Source organism: Coturnix japonica, unplaced genomic scaffold (assembly GCF_054131305.1).
Source record: "Coturnix japonica strain WE unplaced genomic scaffold, WE-NBRP24 Scf040, whole genome shotgun sequence".
NCBI classification, from domain to species: domain Eukaryota; kingdom Metazoa; phylum Chordata; class Aves; order Galliformes; family Phasianidae; genus Coturnix; species Coturnix japonica.
The window spans coordinates 4,951,338-4,969,842 of record NW_028188943.1 but is presented as its reverse complement, the minus strand read 5'-3'; the positions used below and the strand labels follow the sequence as shown (position 1 = coordinate 4,969,842).

General features: G+C 43.9%; 2 protein-coding genes and 1 long non-coding RNA gene across 3 annotated transcripts; all 3 read right to left on the bottom strand.

Annotated features, from left to right (window-relative positions):
• Positions 1-669: 669 nt before the first annotated feature.
• On the bottom strand, positions 670-3,310 carry LOC146753092 (uncharacterized). Its single transcript, XM_085531087.1, has 6 exons — positions 3,307-3,310; positions 2,954-3,025; positions 2,761-2,862; positions 2,357-2,542; positions 1,499-1,640; positions 670-1,313 (listed from the first exon to the last, which is right to left on the bottom strand). The coding sequence occupies exons 1-6, from the start codon at positions 3,308-3,310 to the stop codon at positions 1,217-1,219; spliced, it is 603 nt and encodes a 200-aa protein (XP_085387213.1). The 3' UTR covers positions 670-1,216.
• An 8,369-nt stretch (positions 3,311-11,679) lies between these two features.
• On the bottom strand, positions 11,680-14,660 carry LOC146753091 (kinesin-like protein KIF20B). Its single transcript, XM_085531195.1, has 4 exons — positions 14,493-14,660; positions 13,638-13,764; positions 12,955-13,097; positions 11,680-11,939 (listed from the first exon to the last, which is right to left on the bottom strand). The coding sequence occupies exons 1-4, from the start codon at positions 14,529-14,531 to the stop codon at positions 11,859-11,861; spliced, it is 390 nt and encodes a 129-aa protein (XP_085387321.1). The 5' UTR covers positions 14,532-14,660; the 3' UTR covers positions 11,680-11,858.
• An 861-nt stretch (positions 14,661-15,521) lies between these two features.
• On the bottom strand, positions 15,522-18,026 carry LOC146753090 (uncharacterized). Its single transcript, XR_014940340.1, has 3 exons — positions 17,941-18,026; positions 17,386-17,547; positions 15,522-15,636 (listed from the first exon to the last, which is right to left on the bottom strand). It is a non-coding gene; the product is annotated as an uncharacterized LOC146753090 (long non-coding RNA).
• Positions 18,027-18,505: the final 479 nt, after the last annotated feature.

Here is an 18,505-nt window from a genome sequence, read left to right as displayed (position 1 = left end):
GTTAAGATACTCGGGGATGGTATGTAATTGGGAACCAATGATGAGCTCCACTTTTGCAATATGTATGAGCTGATTATCCGTATTATAAAGGTACACACAGCCAAGGAATAAACGAGATTCGCTGATCATGTCAATGACAGGTGTGGTCGTCTGCTTTTCTCCCGCCGTTCTGCAACATCGTTGTTGTTTAGTGTCACTGGGTTCGTTAAACTGCTGTTCATTCTCAGATCGTTGGTTTTTTTCATTTTTTCCCTCCTAGACCCATTCACAATCTCCCTTCCCTTCCCCTCTCAGCCGCGCCGCACCGCGCTGTTAGAGAGGGGAGGTTCTTTGTTCCTTCTCTCCCTGGGTTTGTTCCCACTGTCACCGAGTGAGCTCTAGAGAGAACTCCGTGACACAAACTCATTGCAAAGTCTAAGCTAGAAGAAGCGTCACCTCAGTGTATCCCAGAAAAAGAACAGCGTTGAGATTTTAATTGGTTTTGGTTTTTTGTTTTATTGGGGGTGGGTTGTTTTTTGTTGGTTTTTTAGGGTTTATTTTTGGTTTTTTTGTCTTTTTTTTTTTTTTTGGCGGGGGGGGGGGGGGAAGGGGTGGAGGGGTGCAAGGGGAAGGGAGAGGGATAGGACAGTTGTTTGGTTATTTTTAATATACAATAAAGCTATGCAGTTCCGCTGTCAGTCGCCTCAGAGAGTTCCTGAAGGAGCTCAACCACATTCTGCTCAACATCGAGTTGTTCCATTGAGTGGAGCAATGGTAGTCTTGCAGATGGAGCAGTGCAGGAATTCTGACAGGATCTCCAGGTGTATCCAGTTCATCATCTGAAAGCTCCGCAACCAAATTGGAAGGGACCAGTCCTCTTGTGCCATCTGTCAGCTCTCCCTGAAACCAGCCATTCTCACCCACATCTCCAAAGACATGACGTTTTGTCCGGCAGTCAGAGGAAGCTCGTTTTCTGGGTCCTCATTAGGACCCTCAACAAGAATGTAGCTGTGTCGAGCTAAGAATCTTCAAACTGCTGGTGATACCTGTCCTGGAGTATGCAGGATGAAGGACAAAAGCTCTGCTCTCACATTCAGGGCCATCCTCTGACAGAAGGCAGCACTCAGGACTGTTCCCAAGGATCTCTTTCATGGCTTTCAGTTCAAGCTCCTGGTCTTCCAGATGACCTTGAAGACTTCGGGCCTCTTCAATGGCAGAATGGAACGGACTGGAGCTATTACGGAGATTCTTGTTTGACTGGGTCAGAGTCTGTCTCGTTGCCTTCCCCAGCTCCATCTGCTGCTTCTGCTGCTCTCTTTTCCCTCTTGCGCGCTCTGTGAGAATGAGTTTCAGAAAGCACTACTCAGTGACAGGAAATAAGGGGAAACTTGAAAGACTTTGCAACCTAAGTCCTGGCAGTGTACTGCCAGCAGCTGATTTGGCCATCCAGGATCCTGGCACCACAAATGCTTCATTGCCAAATGCAGCAATAAGGTGTTCTGGGGAAAGGCCAACTCACAGGTAGTCTTTGAGCACCCATATCCCAAAACCAACGGCCAGCACCAGCGCAGGCAGCAGCATCGCTGAGACCGTCACCGGAATGCGGCGCTTCCGCACAGATGTGTGAGCAGCAGCCTCTGTGCTTTTGCCTGTGTTCATCCCTGGAAGAAATGAGACAATGTCCCACGTTACCTTCAGCTGCACTACAGATAATCTCTCAGTGTGCTTCATGGACCCAAGAGGTCATTTTGTCAGTGGGTGCCTCCGTCTCTGGTGCCGAAGCACCGGAGGACAAGAAGGATTGCTTCCACCTCTCGTTGGGTACGGAGAGGCTGCACAGGCACTACCCGTGTCCTCCTCTGGGCCGAGAGCTGGGGCTGTACTCTGGGGTCTGGGCTTGGTCCGTGGGGAGAGCTACAGAGCAGAATCCCTCACGCTTTTCCCGGCATGCGTGTCCTGAGCTCCCCCTGTGGGACGCCCCCCAGGCTGAAGGTCAGACTTCAGCCAGCACAGGGCACAGCCAGAGCCAGCCCAGAGGAGAAACACTCCTGCAGGCTCCTACCACGCAAGACCCTGCTCATCACCCTCAGGTGGCTTCGTTCCAAAAGGGCAAACTCTGCGATCTGGGAGCGGTGGGAGCTGAGCAGGGTCACAGAGGTCTGCAAGTACCTTCCCTGGCACATTGCTGGAACAACTCTCCACACCCCACGAAGGCCAGCCATTTTCAGAGAGCCACCCCTGGCTTCTTTTACATGTGCTCTATGCTCACACGCTCAGGTCTGGCTGCTGACCTGGTGTGCAAGAGCTGGCAGCAAGAGCCTGCAGGCACGCAGTGACTCTGGTTCGGGACACCGTGTGATCATAGGACAGAAATTACCTGGCATGCCGGTTGGTGCTGCCTGCATTCCTCTGTCTGGGACGGGCAGTGTGGGATATCCGCCTTCCTGCAGTGCATCCGGGACTGGCAGTGTGGGATATCCACCTTCCTGCAGTGCATCCGGGACGGGCAGTGTGGGATATCCACCTTCCTGGAGTGCATCCCTCTCACTTTGTTGGTCTGTTCCTTTAGAAAGAAAGCAGGGCAGTAGGATTGGGATGTCACGTGCCCTCATCAAAAACTGAGCTTCTCCAATCCCGAGCTCAGGTAAAGTCCAGCCCCCCCCCAAGTACACTGTGAGCCCCTCTGTTACCCAAGGGCATTTGGGCCCTCCCAGCTATTGGACAATGCTGACTCCCTCACACCTCTTGAGGAATCAGCTCCTGTGCAAGGTGTATACCCACCACGCTCTGCCTTCTCCATTTCCTTCAGCAGTCGCTTCAGGAGACGGGATGAGCCCTGAGAGTATTTTCCTCGATTGGATTCATCCTCTTCTCTTTCCGGACCTTAACAGAATGTATGAAGTTAAATATCATGTGCATGAAGATCTGAAGATCAGCGGCGAGTCAGCCAAGTCAGTGAAGACAGAGTACTCACTGCTGGGATTCCAGCTGGGCTCCAGCACAGGAAGAAACCGATGACCGGGCAAGGCCCACACTGGGGGCACTTCTGCAACCAAAGACCCATGAAAAGTTTTAGTCACACACTACAGCATCAACCGAGTAGCAGAGCATACAGGGGACAGGGCCTGCAGACACAAGTGTGATCAGACACAGGTGAGGAGAGCTTCCAGCACATGTGGGGGCCTCCTTTTCCCTGAGTGACCTGTAGGGTCTGGCGGGGTTGGGGAATGCCACAGCCCGAATACAAAGGTCTGGGCTCCCTCAGCTGCAGAGGGGCAGCGGTAACCTTCCCACTGAAACGTGGCAGCTCTCCGAGAGAAAAAATACTCATGGCTCATCTGTGCAAACCCTTCCGGGCACAAACAGGCTTGGAAGACCTGGAGAGGATCTCCAGTAAAATTGCACCCAGGTAAACCATGAGAGCATGAACGTTTCAGCCTCCAAGGAAACAGACACTCACAACTTACCCCTGGGTTGTCCCCCAGGCACAGGCATGAAGTCCGGATCGAAAGGAGCATCCGGAAAGGGAGCACGAAGCTCATCATCTAGAATCAAGAACAGATGAGATAAGTTCCCACTTATATGCACTATATGGTGTGATCTCCTTCTCCCTCAGTAACTGGATGTGGGGCATGGGAGAATAACTCAGGTCATGATTTCCAAAGTTGCAGGGTGGACGGGATGACCCGTAGGCTGGCACCTGGCAGCGTATGCAGTGCTCTCTCCGGGCCACGTGCCACATCTCTCACAGATTACGTGGAAGAAGACGCAGCCCCCCAGGGCTTTCTTACTGGGAGGCCTCTGATGGACAGCAAGGTCACACTGAGGCACTGGAGGAAAGCACACCTGTCTCTTCCCCTGGGCTGTGGACTGGGGCTCTGGCTTGGAAACTGGGGAGTGCCATGAGCCTGAAGCAGAAATGCTCATGCACGCCCAGCACGCCTCTTCTGAACTCTCCCCGGGCATCTCCCAGGACAAAGGCTGTGCTGCAGCCAGCAATTAGCAGAGCTACAGCCTGGCATGGCTGGAGCCAGCCCTGGGGAGCAGCGCAGCCACGGGCTCTTGCCCGGCTCCTGCAGTGCTGCCCATCACCCCCTACCCAGCAACACCCCCATGGAAGGCAGGCCCCAGGCAAGTGTACTACAGGGCCGTGGGGACACAGCCTGACTTCTTGCTCCCAGCGCTGCTCAGTTTGGGTCCCATCTCTACCCACTCACCTGCTCCCCGTGCTCGCCACGGAGCAGCACAGCTCTCCTGAAAACTCATGGCCACCAATAGGAGGAAGAGGACAAGGCGGGCAGGGTCCATGGCCGCCCCCACACTTGCACCACGCTTCCAACACCACCGCTGCAGCCACAGTGAGTGTCGCACTGAGCCAAGCCTGCAGCCAGGCCTTGTGAGCTCATGACGCAGCTCAGCACAGTCATAGGATGGGGCATTGTGACCTCACATCTCTGTGATTCCGGGTGGCGGCTCCCCGCAGGCTGCTGCTCTTGTGATGCACTGCACCAGGGCTGTGTGGGGCTGGTGCTTACATCATAGAAATGCAGAATCATAGAATGGCTTGGCTTGCAAGGGACAGTGAAGAACTCAGAACCCCAGCCCCACTGCCTCGGGCAGAGATGCCACCCACAGAGTCTTGCTGCCCAGAGCTCCATCCAGCCTGGCCTTGAACACCCCCAGGGATGGAGCATCCACAACTTTGCTTGGCAAACTTTTGCAGAGCTTCAACAACCCCAAGAAGGCATTATTTCCAGCCTGGTGCAACACCTCAGGCCACAGGGGTAGTGACGCAATATGCACAGGTTATCCACGCGTGTGAAACGTGCTGCAATTAAGCAAGCCAAGCGGATAAATCCTCTCCAGTGTGGAGGATGATGGCTGAAATACAAACACGGAGAAGCTGACCTTCCCACAGACCCGCCAAGTCGAGTGTCACATGCTTACATTTTTGTTGATAGATCTGCAGTTTCATCTTTTTTTGATGGCTAAGGAAATCCCCTTTCCTGCACCAAGTGTATTTCCCACGTGTAACATGCTTCCAAGTCTGATTTTAGTAGCAGATATTGAAGGCTTGCTAGTTGGCACCTCCCATCCCCAAAGTCCCAGTGAACTCACCCACTGCTGGCAACTGGATGCTTGGTGGCTAGAGAACCATCACCTATAGGATCCCACCTGGGTTTCCAGAAACTGTTGCACCTTTGGATACATGGCGATAAATACTGTGTCCATACAACACCCTCATTGAATCAGAGCCTGCCACCTTCCCTACAACCAGGCAAAGGGCGCAAAGGAAGCTGAACTGCTGAACCAGGCACCAATGGGGCTTACGTGTTTGCATCAAAAGACAAAATACCAAGCAGAGAGCGTGGGAATCAGATGTTGTTTCTGAAGCAGAATTAAGATTAAAAAAATTGATTTCACAGTCTGACATCAACCCTCCTCCACCCCTCCCATTCCCCCCCCCCAGCGCACCCCTCCCTTCCTTCCCTCTTTGTTTAACAAAGACTTTGAATAAAATCATCATATCAATACTACAATTGCTGGCCTGGGATTATTATCACCTCTTTCGGGTTCCTGGACAGGAGAGGTGCACCCCACTGATTTCAGCGGTCCTGCCTGGGTGGTGAGGTGACTTCACAGAATCACAGAATCACAGAGTTGTAGGGGTTGGAAGGGACCTCTAGAGATCATCGAGTCCAACCCCCCTGCCAAAGCAGGCTCCCTACACCATGTTGCACAGCTCGGCGTCCAGGTGGGTCTTAAATATCTCCAGAGAAGGAGACTCCACCACCTCCCTGGGCAGCCTGTTCCAGTGCTCTGTCACTCTCACTGTAAAGAAGTTCTTGTACACATTCGTGTGGAACTTCCCATGCTGTACTTTCATCCCATTACCCCTAGTCCTATCCCCACGCACTACTGAAAAGAGACCAGCCTCACCACTATGGCTCCCACACCTCAAATATTTATAGACCTGGATCAAGTCCCCTCTCAGCCTTCTTTTTTCAAGGCTAAACAGACCCAGTTCCCTAAGTCTCTCCTCATAGGGGAGATGCTCCAGGCCCTTCACCATCTTAGTGGCCCTCCGCTGGACTCTTTCCAAGAGATCCCTGTCTTTTTTGTACTGGGGAGCCCAGACACAATATTCCAGATGAGGCCTCACCAGGGCAGAGTAGAGGGGGAGGATCACCTCCTTTGACCTGCTGGACACGCTCTTTTTAATGCACCCCAGGATGCCATTGGCTTTTTTGGCTACAAGGGCACACTGCTGGCTCATGGTCAATCTATCGTCCACCAGGACGCCCAGGTCCCTCTCTGCAGAGCTCCTCTCCAGCAGCTCTTCCCCCAGCCTGTACTGGTGCATGCAATTATTTCTACCCAGGTGCAAGACTCTACACTTGCTTTTGTTAAACCTCATCCGGTTTCTTACTGCCCAGCTCTCCAGCCTGTCCAAGTCTCACTGAATGGCAGCACAGCCTTCAGGTGTGTCAGCCAATACTCCCAACTTCGTGTCATCAGCAAACTTGCTGAGGGTGGTCACTATCCCCTCATCAAGGTCGTTGATGAAGATGTTGAACAAGACCGGACCCAGCACAGACCCCTGGGGGATGCCGCTAGTTACAGGCCTCAAGCCAGACACCGCACCGCCAACGACAACCCTCTGCACTCTGCCAGTCAGCCAATTCTCGACCCACTTCACTGTCCGCTCATCTATCCCATACTTCCTCAGCTTTGTTATAAGGATGTCATGGGGGACAGTATCAAAAGCCTTACTGAAATCAAGGTAGACTACATCTACCGCCCCGCCCCCTGTCCACCCAGCTAGTGACATCTTCATAAAAGGCCACCAGGTTGGTCGAGCATGACCTCCCCTTGGTGAACCCATGCTGAGGACTGCTGATAACCTCCTTATCACCCAGTTGTCTGGAGATGGCATCCAGAACAAGCTGTTCCATCACCTTCCCTGGGACAGAGGTGAGGCTGACCGGCCTATAATTACCCGGGTCTTCCTTCTTGCCCTTTTTGAAGACTGGACTGATACTGGCCGTCCTCCAGTCTTCAGGCACCTCCCCAGTTCTCCAAGACCTCTGATAGATTACAGAGAGCGGCTCAGCAACGACCTCCGCCAGCTCTCTCAGCACCCGCGGATGCACCCCATCAGGTCCCATGGATTTATGGACCTTAATGTTTCCTAGGCACTCACAGACCACCTCTTCCCCGACTAAAGGGAAATCTCCCATTCCCCGGACTCTCTCATCAACCTCCAGGGTCTGGGATTGCTGAGGGAGAGTCCTTTCACTAAAGACAGAAGCAGATGACCCTGCGGGGTAAAAGCCCACAAAAGGCAAACCACAATTAATACCGAGACCCTGTTGCTTTTGTTGTAGAAAATACAGCGGTTTAAATGTGATAATGATCCAGATTAGAGAAACAATAGGGTTGTGTTACCTCCGCTTTAACATGTTAACTTTACAAAATTTGTTTTTGAACCATTGCTCCCCCTCCTCGTGTGTGTAGGAACATAAGGGAAAGAGATACCTAAGAAAATCTCTTAGGATGTATATTGGCATATCAGAGGGATATTGCTGGGGAACCGGGAGGGACTCTAAGCAAGAACACCCTCATCAAATAATGTAATCATTGGTGGTTAGTATATAAGTTGGAGGACGGGTTAAAATGATCCCAAAACCAGGAAAAAGGATAGGGAAAAGATGTTTAAATATTGTGTTAGATATGGCCTAGAGAGCCACTACAGGGAAAATCAGTATTTGGCCAAAATATGGATCTGATGAAGGTTGGGTTTGTCAGATCTCGAATTTATATGTAAAGAACAAAACCCCTTTTCAAAGGAGGAATCAGAATATGCTGCCTGTTGGATACAAGAAATCAGCCTGTTATTAGTAAAAAGAAAAAGGCCCGGACCAGGAAGGAGAGGAATTAGAAAAAGGAACTAATCAATGGGACCCTCCTGAGAATTTCCCCCCCATATAACCCCAATGTAGCACAAAGGGAGACAGGCACTGCCCCAGTAAGAGGAAATGGTAAAGCACACAGGGACATTTCACAGAAAAGAGGGGCATGCTGGGCTCAGGAGAGAATTAAAACAATGTAAAAGGGACATAAAAATTTCTCCTTTCCCAGACACTAGCTGTACCAGCACCTCAGTGTACCCCTTATGGGAGGTCCCATTGGGACAAGGACAAATATGCTATGTAAACTCTCCACTCACTAGTGGAGAAATTAGAAATTTTAAGAAGGAAATGAAATCTTTAATTGAAGATTCTATAAGAGTAGCAGAACAATTAGATCAATTTCTGGGGCTTTCAAAACTTTGGTCCCATCAGGACCCCCTGGTAAATATAAAAGTGGGACCTGAGGGGGAAGAAGTTGTGGTTTTAGTTGATACTGGGACAGCTCGTTCATCACTGGCCTGTAAGGTGTCAGGACTCAAATTAACAAATGAGGCCTTAAAGATAACAGGGGTAGAGAGAACCGGGATGACAGTACCACTTTTTGAGAATACTGTATTAAAACTAGGGGATAAAGATGAAATTGGGAATCAAGAAAAACATGAAATAAGGCCATAAAGATAAGGGTGGAACAGCCCAAGGAACTGAATGATATGGATTGCTAAGGGAAAGTTATGTGGTATTAAGGGTGTTTGTGGAAACTGAAAAATTGTACTGTTTGATCTGTGGGTTTTGAAGGGAATGGGACAAACTGCTTTGATGGTATAAGAAAGTGTAATTGCTATTGGTATACAGAAAGTATAATTGAGGGTGTGTCAAAGTGTAACTGAAGGTACAAATAGTGAAATTGTGTACAAAGGAAAAAGGGTTAAAGAGAAAGTGAGTTTATGTGTGCTGGTATGAGAGCAACCCCCTGTATTGTTTCCCCCCCGTTGCAAGAACTCTTGGAGTGAGAGAGAGCCAGGTACAGAGACTGTTGCTGTAAGCAGCAAAGGGGGGAGGTGGGGAGGAGGGGGCAATGGAAGTGAGAATAGCCTTCATGTGCAGAGATGTAGGAAACCTGAAATCCCAGTGTTAGCACTGGACACCTGGAGAGAAGGAGGTGAAACTGAAATAGGATGTTAGTAGTTTTTGTAATGATGAGAGTTTGGAAAGTGAGAAAGTTTGGGACAGACACAGGCTGGAGGAGTAAGGACTGGCAAGGTATAACAGGGATGTCAGGACTGAAAAGAGGTGAACGATATGAAAACAAAACAAAACTGATTGACAAACAGATAGTAAGGGAATTGGTGATAATAACAGCTGTTACTGTTGTGGTGCCAGAATAGGGCCGTAGGACCCAGAGATCCCCTCAGGGAGAGGTGGGGGGAATGGGGGCTTGAAGTGCCCAGGGAGGGCTCCGCCCCACTGAAAGGAAAGCAGTGTGCAAACTGCAACGGGAAATTGCATCTAGGGAAGCAGGATAAAGAGATTTATTTTCTGGTGGATATGGGTGCTTCTTACTACTCATAGATGGTTTTGTAACAGTAATAGAAGCTACTGCCCAACAAGAAAAGGTTTATGTTTTTTTTGGATTAATTAAATATAAACTAAGTAGGAATACAGAAATTCTTGTACCTGCCAGGTTGCTCTGGCAAGAAATTTAATAAAACTGGAGCTAAGGGTCCAACAATATTGACTGTTTAAAAACTGTAAGTCTGACATTAGCACAAATGGGGAAAAACAATGTTGTACCCCAGGAGTCACAGCAATATCAAACATGATGCACTTAGGGGTGTGGGCATCAGGGCCAAACATGAAGCCCTGAATAGAAGTTAAAAGCAAGAGATTGCCCAGTCAGGGTAAAGTGGTACCCTATAAGGATACATAACTGTAGAAGGATAGAAGACTTTCTGGAGTTTGGACTCCAATTTTGCAAAAATTTTTGATAGCAAGTGCTGTAGTTTGGTACAACACTTGAAGGCAAGTAATAGAATTGTTGAATGCATACACTCAGTGGTGGCAAATCCATGCACTTTATTAACCCAGTTAAGGAATGAATAGGTGGAGTTTACCTTCTGGATTTGAAGGATGTTTCTTCTGCCTGCTTTCTGTATCACGGCTTTACAAGTCGGTGTGCAGGTTTGGAGGAGCTATCCCCCTTGCACCCGGCGCTGCGCAACGCTGGAATAAACATACCTGCTTTACAACCCATCTCTGGATTATAGAGTTTGATTCCGCAAGTCAGCTAAACATTTGTGGTTGGTTTTTCTTTTCCCTAAACAAAGCAACCTGTTTTCTGCACTTGCTGTGCCTTACGAAAATGCACAGAAATTAGGCAAGCCTGAGACTCACCAAACACCACATGTGACATTTTGTAAAAGGTCAGTTTTGCAGCAGAGAACCACATATAATTATACCAAGTGTGCAACTACTTTTCCCATGCAGCAGCAGGCAGCAATGAGGCTGTTCTCATAATAAAAATACCATTTGAAAAGTAGTGTAATTAAGTGTATATCATGATGTACCCAGTAGCAACAAGAGCTCTATTAACAGCTTCTGGAACAAGTAGATCACTCCCATCCCCTGCAATGACTTTGCCTCCAATATCGCATGGCTGATAAATTGCAGTCTTCTGGATATGAAATATTTGCAAGTAATTTGCAAACTGCAGCTAATCAGAACCGTCTTCCATATTGTCACCAACCACTTCAGGCAGCATTGTTCCATTTTGACATCTGGCTATGAGGCATTCATGCACGGCATTCACATACATAGGTCAATAAATAGGAGGGAGGGTGATTTCAAGTACTTATGCTTCCATCAGTTTCTTCTGTGTACCTGTGCAGTAGCTGCCCATCTCACCTGGTAGGTACGAATGCTGTTTTCTACTCCAGGTCAATAAAAGCCTCCATGTTGACATCCACATGCAGATTTGTCCAGCTAACACCATGGAGAAAAGCTTCTAAAAGTCAGTTCAAGTTTTTAATGAGATTGCTGAGCATAAAACCACATGATTCCCATGATTTTTCACAGATTGTTTTCTGCAAACCTGGATCTCACAAGCCTACAAGCAAGGAGAAAGCTTATCGGCACAGCAACACATAGTACGATTGTGGGTTTTTTTAAATACAATCAGTATATTGTTCTATCACCAGCTGCTTTTAAGGCAATTCACTCCCATCAAACTCTCAAATATTCACCCAAGTCGGCTTTCATCCATGTTTTTACCTCCTGAGCAATTGAATCTATAGGAACTATTGGACTTGGAGACAACACAAGGACATACTGCCAGCTGAGAACCTTTCAGCTAATTCATCCAACAGCATCTAATGGTTCGAAGCTCACTGAGGGGGAGAACAGTATTTGGGATATTAGAATTCCCCCCAAATGTATTGGGTTTATTTTTCTAAGTTTATTAAGTTAAAGCTGAATTTGCACAAGTGAGGGAAAGCACCTTTCTTCCACACTGAGGAATTGGCACCATCTTCTCTCCAAAGAAAATTCTTTAAAAAGGCCCAAAAATTAAGTATACATAAATATTAATGTGTATTCATGCTCTTCTCTCTGCCAGAGTTCTGCTAAGTACACCAGTCACGTGAAAAAAGCAAGCCAGGCCATCCTGAACAAGTACAGTTATTACTGCACAATGGCAATCATAAAAGCAATCAGTCCTAGAGATACTGTTCCTATACAGGGGAGGCAAGACAAAAATAAATAAACCCTTAACCACAATAAAATCCAAACCCAGTTTAAGAAAGCTTGTATTTATTTCAGCCTCAATGGAGTCAGTTTGAAACTGTCAGAGAGACACGGTACACCTATATACAAATTTAAGAACACAACGGAGTAACTGTTACTGTTTATTAACAACCAGTTTTAATACTACGATAAAAGTATGTCCTGAGAAAGGTGAACAAACATGCTTCTTCAAGGTTTTTTAGCTGTTCTGGATCTCAGCCGTCGCTTGATGATCAGATGATCACTTTCCTTCTTTTGTTCCTCAGATTCCTGAAGAAAACATTTCAAAAGTTACTCATCTTTTCGCACAAGACTGACAAGCTCTTCTTGACCCACGCAAACATATTTCTTCCCCTAAATGGATTTCAGAATGGCATTTGCTTATTATATTTTATTCAGAAAACTATGGGATACCGAGATCATTTTAATGCAGCTTAATCACAAGGAACAAATATGGAGAATGTACAAAATCCTGTTTATCTTAAAAAAGCACACACATCTGAGGAAAGCCTGAAGGCAGCTTTCATTTTGAAATACTTGTCTTCAAAAGAGTATTATAATACTTGTTTTGTGAAACATGAAGCGTTCAGAAAACATTTTTAGCCTCAATCCCTGTAGCTATGACTTGCCCAGAATTTCAGTTCTCGGTTCAGTTCCATGTTCTCAGTACTACAGGGAGAGAAGAAATTGTCTCATCTTCTTCATCCTCTAACAAAAAAAAATATAACATTTTGGTTTCTGCCCCTATCATTCGTCAAATCATCAAAAAATTCAGAGGGATATTACAGTATGGGCAAATGATCACTATGCTGAACAGAAAAAGGACTCTAATATAATTAAAAGATGCAGTTCCAACAGAGCAAGAATGTTCTTAGCACAATAGCTGCCGACAGAGTCATGAAACTGGCACATCAGATCCTTTGCAAGTTGGCTTAGACAGGAGATCATAGTTTAAGCATACCTAAAAAGCTGTCTAAGTTGTGCTCTAGAAAAGCGTGTAGTAGAATAATCCCACTCCAACACACTGAAATTATCTATGATTCCAAATTAGAAGACATCTCCGTGATTGCTACATCACCTACTTAGTAAACTGTAAGCCAGCCAAACACAGAGATCTTTGAGGACAAACTAAAACAGAACAGCAGGAAGACCAACAAGAATGACTTGGTAGAATAAAGAAATACCTCAGTACTTTCAACCTCCTCCTGGAAATAGATGAAACCTCCAGTCTGTTTGGACTCCTTAGTAGTTTATTTTAAGCCAAGACTACAGTATAATCGCTTACCGAAGAAGCAGGTATATCTAGAGGGCCAGAAACGACAGTGGAATACAGCTTCCTTTTGCATCGTTTTGGCTTGGTCTCTCCTTCTTCGAGACTTTCAGGTTCGTTTGATTTAGGAGAACTTACTGCTGACATCAGCTTCTTGGCTAGAAGAAATTTGTTTTGATACATAAACCAATCAACTTAATGGATTTGTGAGTCTTTAAATCACTGAATGCAAAAAAAGCTTCGTAACAAACTTGGTTAATAAACGACACATAAAATTTAAGTGAAAATACTCAGAAATTGTATTTGTTCATTGAGGTTCTTTATTGCTTCTATAGCTGAAACAGTTTATAGGTTCAGGTACGGCATCTTAAAGCACGCATTAAAATGGAGTATGAAAGACAATCATGGCTCAGAAGTCACTGGAAGTCAGAAACTTCAGCAGGAGTTAAACAACAGGCCTAACTTTCGTGCTGACAGAAGCACAAGACAGAACCAACTTTCTCTGTATACTTGTAGGTTTTCACAAATGTAATAATGAATCTCTGAAGAGACGAATAAATGCATTTACTTCATAAATCAAAGGACAACTTAACATGGCAGACAAGTTCTCTAAGAACACATATATTAATAGCCTACAGCAGAAACAAGCCATTCTACAATGTCTAGAAAACATGGAATAAAACTTATTCTACACCAACCTTTAGAGTGTATAATAGAAGGAGAGCTTTGAATAAAATCTCCAACTTTTTGCAGTGTTTCATCCTTCTTTTTAGTCAGTCTTGAAGCATGTACTCGCTTTCTCAGGAAGTAGTCTTTTCCGGATTTCTGTTCAACAGAGATGTGAACATGTGAAACAAGAGCATTGTTTAAACTTCATTTTAGTTCAACGTTATTTTAAGTTGACATTTTGAGCTTTACTACTGACACCTCTGTTCATTATGCTGATGATACCACAACGGCAAGTAATGTAGACAATTTTATACCCTTTAGAGAGTTGTCAAAATCTCAGCTATTTCAAGGCATACGTTTCTTACAGTTTCTTAATAAGGCAGTAGTTTCTTTAAAAGTAGCTCCCAAGCTGTGGAGTTGTTTCTTACATAAGCTGTTCTAATTACATAAAACAAACAAACATACAAAACAGAAGACAACAGATGGGAAAAATCTACTACTCATACTCTGACCACGCCAAGGATACTGCTATCACATGTGAACATCTGTTTTTAATAACTGCCATGCATATTAATGATATGAACCTTAGTTTAATACAAGGGCTTCACTTACAAAAGCACACGATAATACACTAAAGCTTCTCTTCCCAACTATTCAGTGTGCAATATCCTTCCCTCCAAATCATTACATAGTACAGCCATTACACGCTCTGGGGACAGACTGACTTGCCCTTTGGTTAGCTTATGGAATTTAATAGGAAGAGCTCATAAGCATGTAAGATTCCCATTCAGGTATACACATAAGGATAAGACACTGCTTCTTTCGTGTGACCACACAATTACAGGAAGTCCCAAGCTAGCTTCAAAACTAGAACAAAAGCCAACCATTTTCTCGTCACTTGCAGAGGGTGAATTAAAAGCCATGACAGATTTTGTATTTTTCGTGTTCTCACTTTTCACAAAATCCTGGGAAAATAAGACAAGTTTCAGCCATGATTCTTTTGGAAAGAACAATTGATGTCACAAAAGTGAACACTTTAAACACCTTTGCTAATAGTAGGGAAGTATTTGCTAGTGGTAACTATTCCACTGTAAATCAAATAATAAATAAGCATTCAATTATAAAAACAGGACATTAAGATATCAGTATTAGACATCTCATGATGTCTAAAAAGCTGATTTATGTCTACAGGTTTCAAAGAAAATACACAATGGAGTTAAGAGAAATTCCCTTCTCTTAAACCATTATCACTGAGCTTGGATATTGGTTTTGTTCATTAAAGCAGTTCATTGATTAAATTCTTCAACTACTTTACTGAGGTAGAAATAGCATTTTTTAATGCTTGTTTTTAATGCTTTTTTTAATTGTAGAAAGACAAAAAGTAGTCAGAGCCACTTTATCAGGCTCTGCTAAGAATCTGAATGGAGTATCACCACCCACTGTATTTCCAAGAATTAAGTTGGTTAATAAATACTTTGTTTTTAAAATATATGTAACTGCTATTTTATGAAAGTTAGCAATTAAAAACTTATATAGGAATCATTAACATCATCTGCTAACAAAACAATATCCAGAAATCCTGCAGAGGAAGAAAATAAGTTCAATTTGCTGTGCCCGTTTCAGTGGCTCCATGAATTTTTTCCAAGTAACTTATCTAATCATGAGCCACTTCATAAGCATTAACATGAGGAGAGTTTTCAACAGCACCTGACAAAAATTCATCACACAATTGTTTCAACAGCTTTTATTCCTATCAAAGGCTATAAAAACAGGTGATCTGATCACCTTGAAAGGGATAAATAAATTAAAACTTGGGAATTGTTTAGAGAACATGAGATCTTTTCCTACTCATTCCTTATCAAAAGCAATACAATCACAACATTTTCAGATCTGAAGTTTCATACTAACCTCAGATTCATTTAATGAAGTGAGGCTCCTAGTACATCGACGTGACAAATAATTGTCTTCAGCTTTGCATCTTAATGGAATACTTTCTCCAGTCTTAGTTTTGCTTTGTTGTTTCCTAGGCTGTAAATATTTAAAAGGAGTAAAGATTAGGCTATGCATTAGACCTCCAAAATATCTCGAGTTTTCTAAAGTTACAGTGTAAAACCTCAAGCTCAGATGCCACATGAACACGTAAGCTGAAACACAGCACAAGTGTGGGAAGGTAGTAACATCTATTCATTGTATGATCTTCAGATACACCCTACTGGGTCTCACTAACAGTCTCAGGCAGTATTCTGCCTCCAAAAGAGAGAAAGCGAGACATTATTTAGGGACAAAATCTGTAACGCTGGTTGTTTTGTCATCCATTCCCCCCATACTCTGCACGCTCACAGCTGCTATGTTAGAACACCAAAGGCTATACCTCTGCCTAATCTTCAGCATCCACATATGAATACATGGAAAACTGCATGGAAAAGTTCCATAATGTACACAGAGAGATGGTGTTCTAGTAAATAAAATATTTTTGAGAAGATGAGAGCTCATGTTTGAGTGGAAGACAAAAAGAACCAACAAGTACTCATCACTGAATATGTAGTTAAAGGACTATATGCTAAGAAAAATGATTCTAGCTCCAGTATCTCCTAGGAAAACAGAAGAACAAAAAGGGGTTAACAAGATCTTAAGTACTGACTTTCTATAAATATAATCATACCTTTTCATTTACAGAGTCATTCCTTCTACTTTGTCTTTCTTCAAGTAAAGGTATTTCTGGCAAACACTGAGGGCTACTGTGGTTAATGCGTTGTTTTAATTCCTTTATAAAGTCATCTTTGTCAGCCAGTTCTTTTCTTAACTCTTCTATCACAGTTGCATTATCCTAATAAACAGTAAAAACTGCTGAGTTGTGGGATTGGCAAAAGGAATTAACACACACAAGCAGTATTGCAATTACTTAGTAGCATCAGTTTTAGAATTACAGGCTAGAACACTTAACTATTCAAGAACAGTAACATTTCACGGATTTGTACGGTCACTGTTACAAGTGCAGTAGTCACAGAATTGCCTGGGAAGTTGTAATACAATATATTTTGATTCTTCTATTTTACTTATGTGCTTCAGCCTTCATCTCTCTTAAGATATAATAACCCGAGCTTTTATTTGTTCCCAAATCCTCGGTACTGTGAGAAAGTCGGCAGTTGTAGGGGAAGTTTTGCTATGAGAACATCTTTCTTCTCAGAGAAAGTGAATCCAAACATTCTCAAAAGAGCACAACTCATTTAGTCTTCTGTTTAGCTTCTGAAATTCTATGCTACAGCTTAGATAGGCTATCCTGATTAAAAGCTGGATGTTGAAATAAGAAATGCAACTTCCAGAGATCATCCCCCCTCTGCTTTTTGATGCTTCCCTTAATCTCTCTCCACGTCCCCTTCTGTCTTTTCATGCCATTGTAGATACTACCTCAGAGAAAGCAAAGAAAGTAAGAAACCTGAGACAGAACTACTGTCTGAGTATTGAGCCTAGCTTGGGATCCGGAAATGCTGTGAATTATCGGAAAAAGCTACAGATGTCCAGTATGATTGTAGGATCATAAGCAACAAACTGACATCTGCTTATCTGAACTACTGAAAAAATTGAAATTTTAGTAATTAACAGAAATTCTGTTTCTGAAGAACAAAAATAAAAGCTGGTGCTTTTTTTGGTTAGTCGCACATGATGTCAATACGACAGTGTTCAAGAACAGAACCACACCCAGAATACAAAGAGCAGGTACAGGAGTCTTACAGAATTTATGGGTAGCTAATCAGGTAGGAGGAAAGGAGAGCTGACCTTGCTTGAATCCTTTAAGGCAGATTGTCTCAGTTCTGCTATTTCTGTCTCTTTTTGTATGACATTAGAAGCCAAAGTTTTGAGCTGTTTTTCCAAAGCTTCAACTAACTGATCTCTCTCCTCACGCCACTTTTGAATATTATGGTCCTTTTCCTCCAGCTCCTATATTTCATGTTGAAAGAAAAGCATACACAGTAGAAACAAGCAGAATCTTTAAGACAGCCTAGAGTTAATAAGTTTTTCATATAGCATAAATAAGGACTCAAGCTGATAGAAAGAGTTTATGGTAAGACATTTCAATTAACATATCGTGATGTCACTCAACAAGATCAGGTTACATGCATGTATTACATATGTATTTACTATGCAGATTATTGTATTTAAAGCAATCTGCCAGTGCTCTGTAGTGACTAATTATTTGAATATCTTTCATGGTCTACCGCTAATCTCAGTTGGCCACTTTCATTTTGCTCCAATTTTTTTTTTTCACCTTTTCCCTGTTGCTTGGAAAACCTGCATCATTCATTTAATAAAAGTTAAGAGCAAGAAAAATACCTGTTTAAGTTGTTGGATAGTATAGTCTTTATAATCCAGCTCATCCTTAAACTGGTTATTAATCCTTTCAAGTTCTTCCATCCTGTTCCATGAGGGATTCCTCCACAGAACACATCGTGGACACGTGTAATGTAAGCACAGCTCACGGTTAATTAAAAGACTTCTGTAATCCAACCTGGCCAAATACTTCTTTGTTAAATAAAGAGGAATTCACAAACAAGTGCTGAGTAGGAAAACGACAGCAAGTGCAAGGTTACCAAGGAAGACATGAATTCATTTTTAAGCTTCAATTTTCCACCCCAAGCACACCCAATAAACTTGCAGACTAAGATCCTGCAAAATGGGTTTTAAGATATCTTCTTGTTTAATAATTAAATTTTAACTATTAACATCACTGAAGCTGAAATTGAAGAAAAAAAATATACATGCTTATATTAAAGGGCTTCTGGAAATTAGTCTATTTCTCTTCAAGTAAATAGCATTCTTCTTCCCAGTTATCAGCGTTTTTTCACAAGACTTAGGTTTTAGGCTTTGGAGTTACCACGGATACCAATGGCAAGTCACC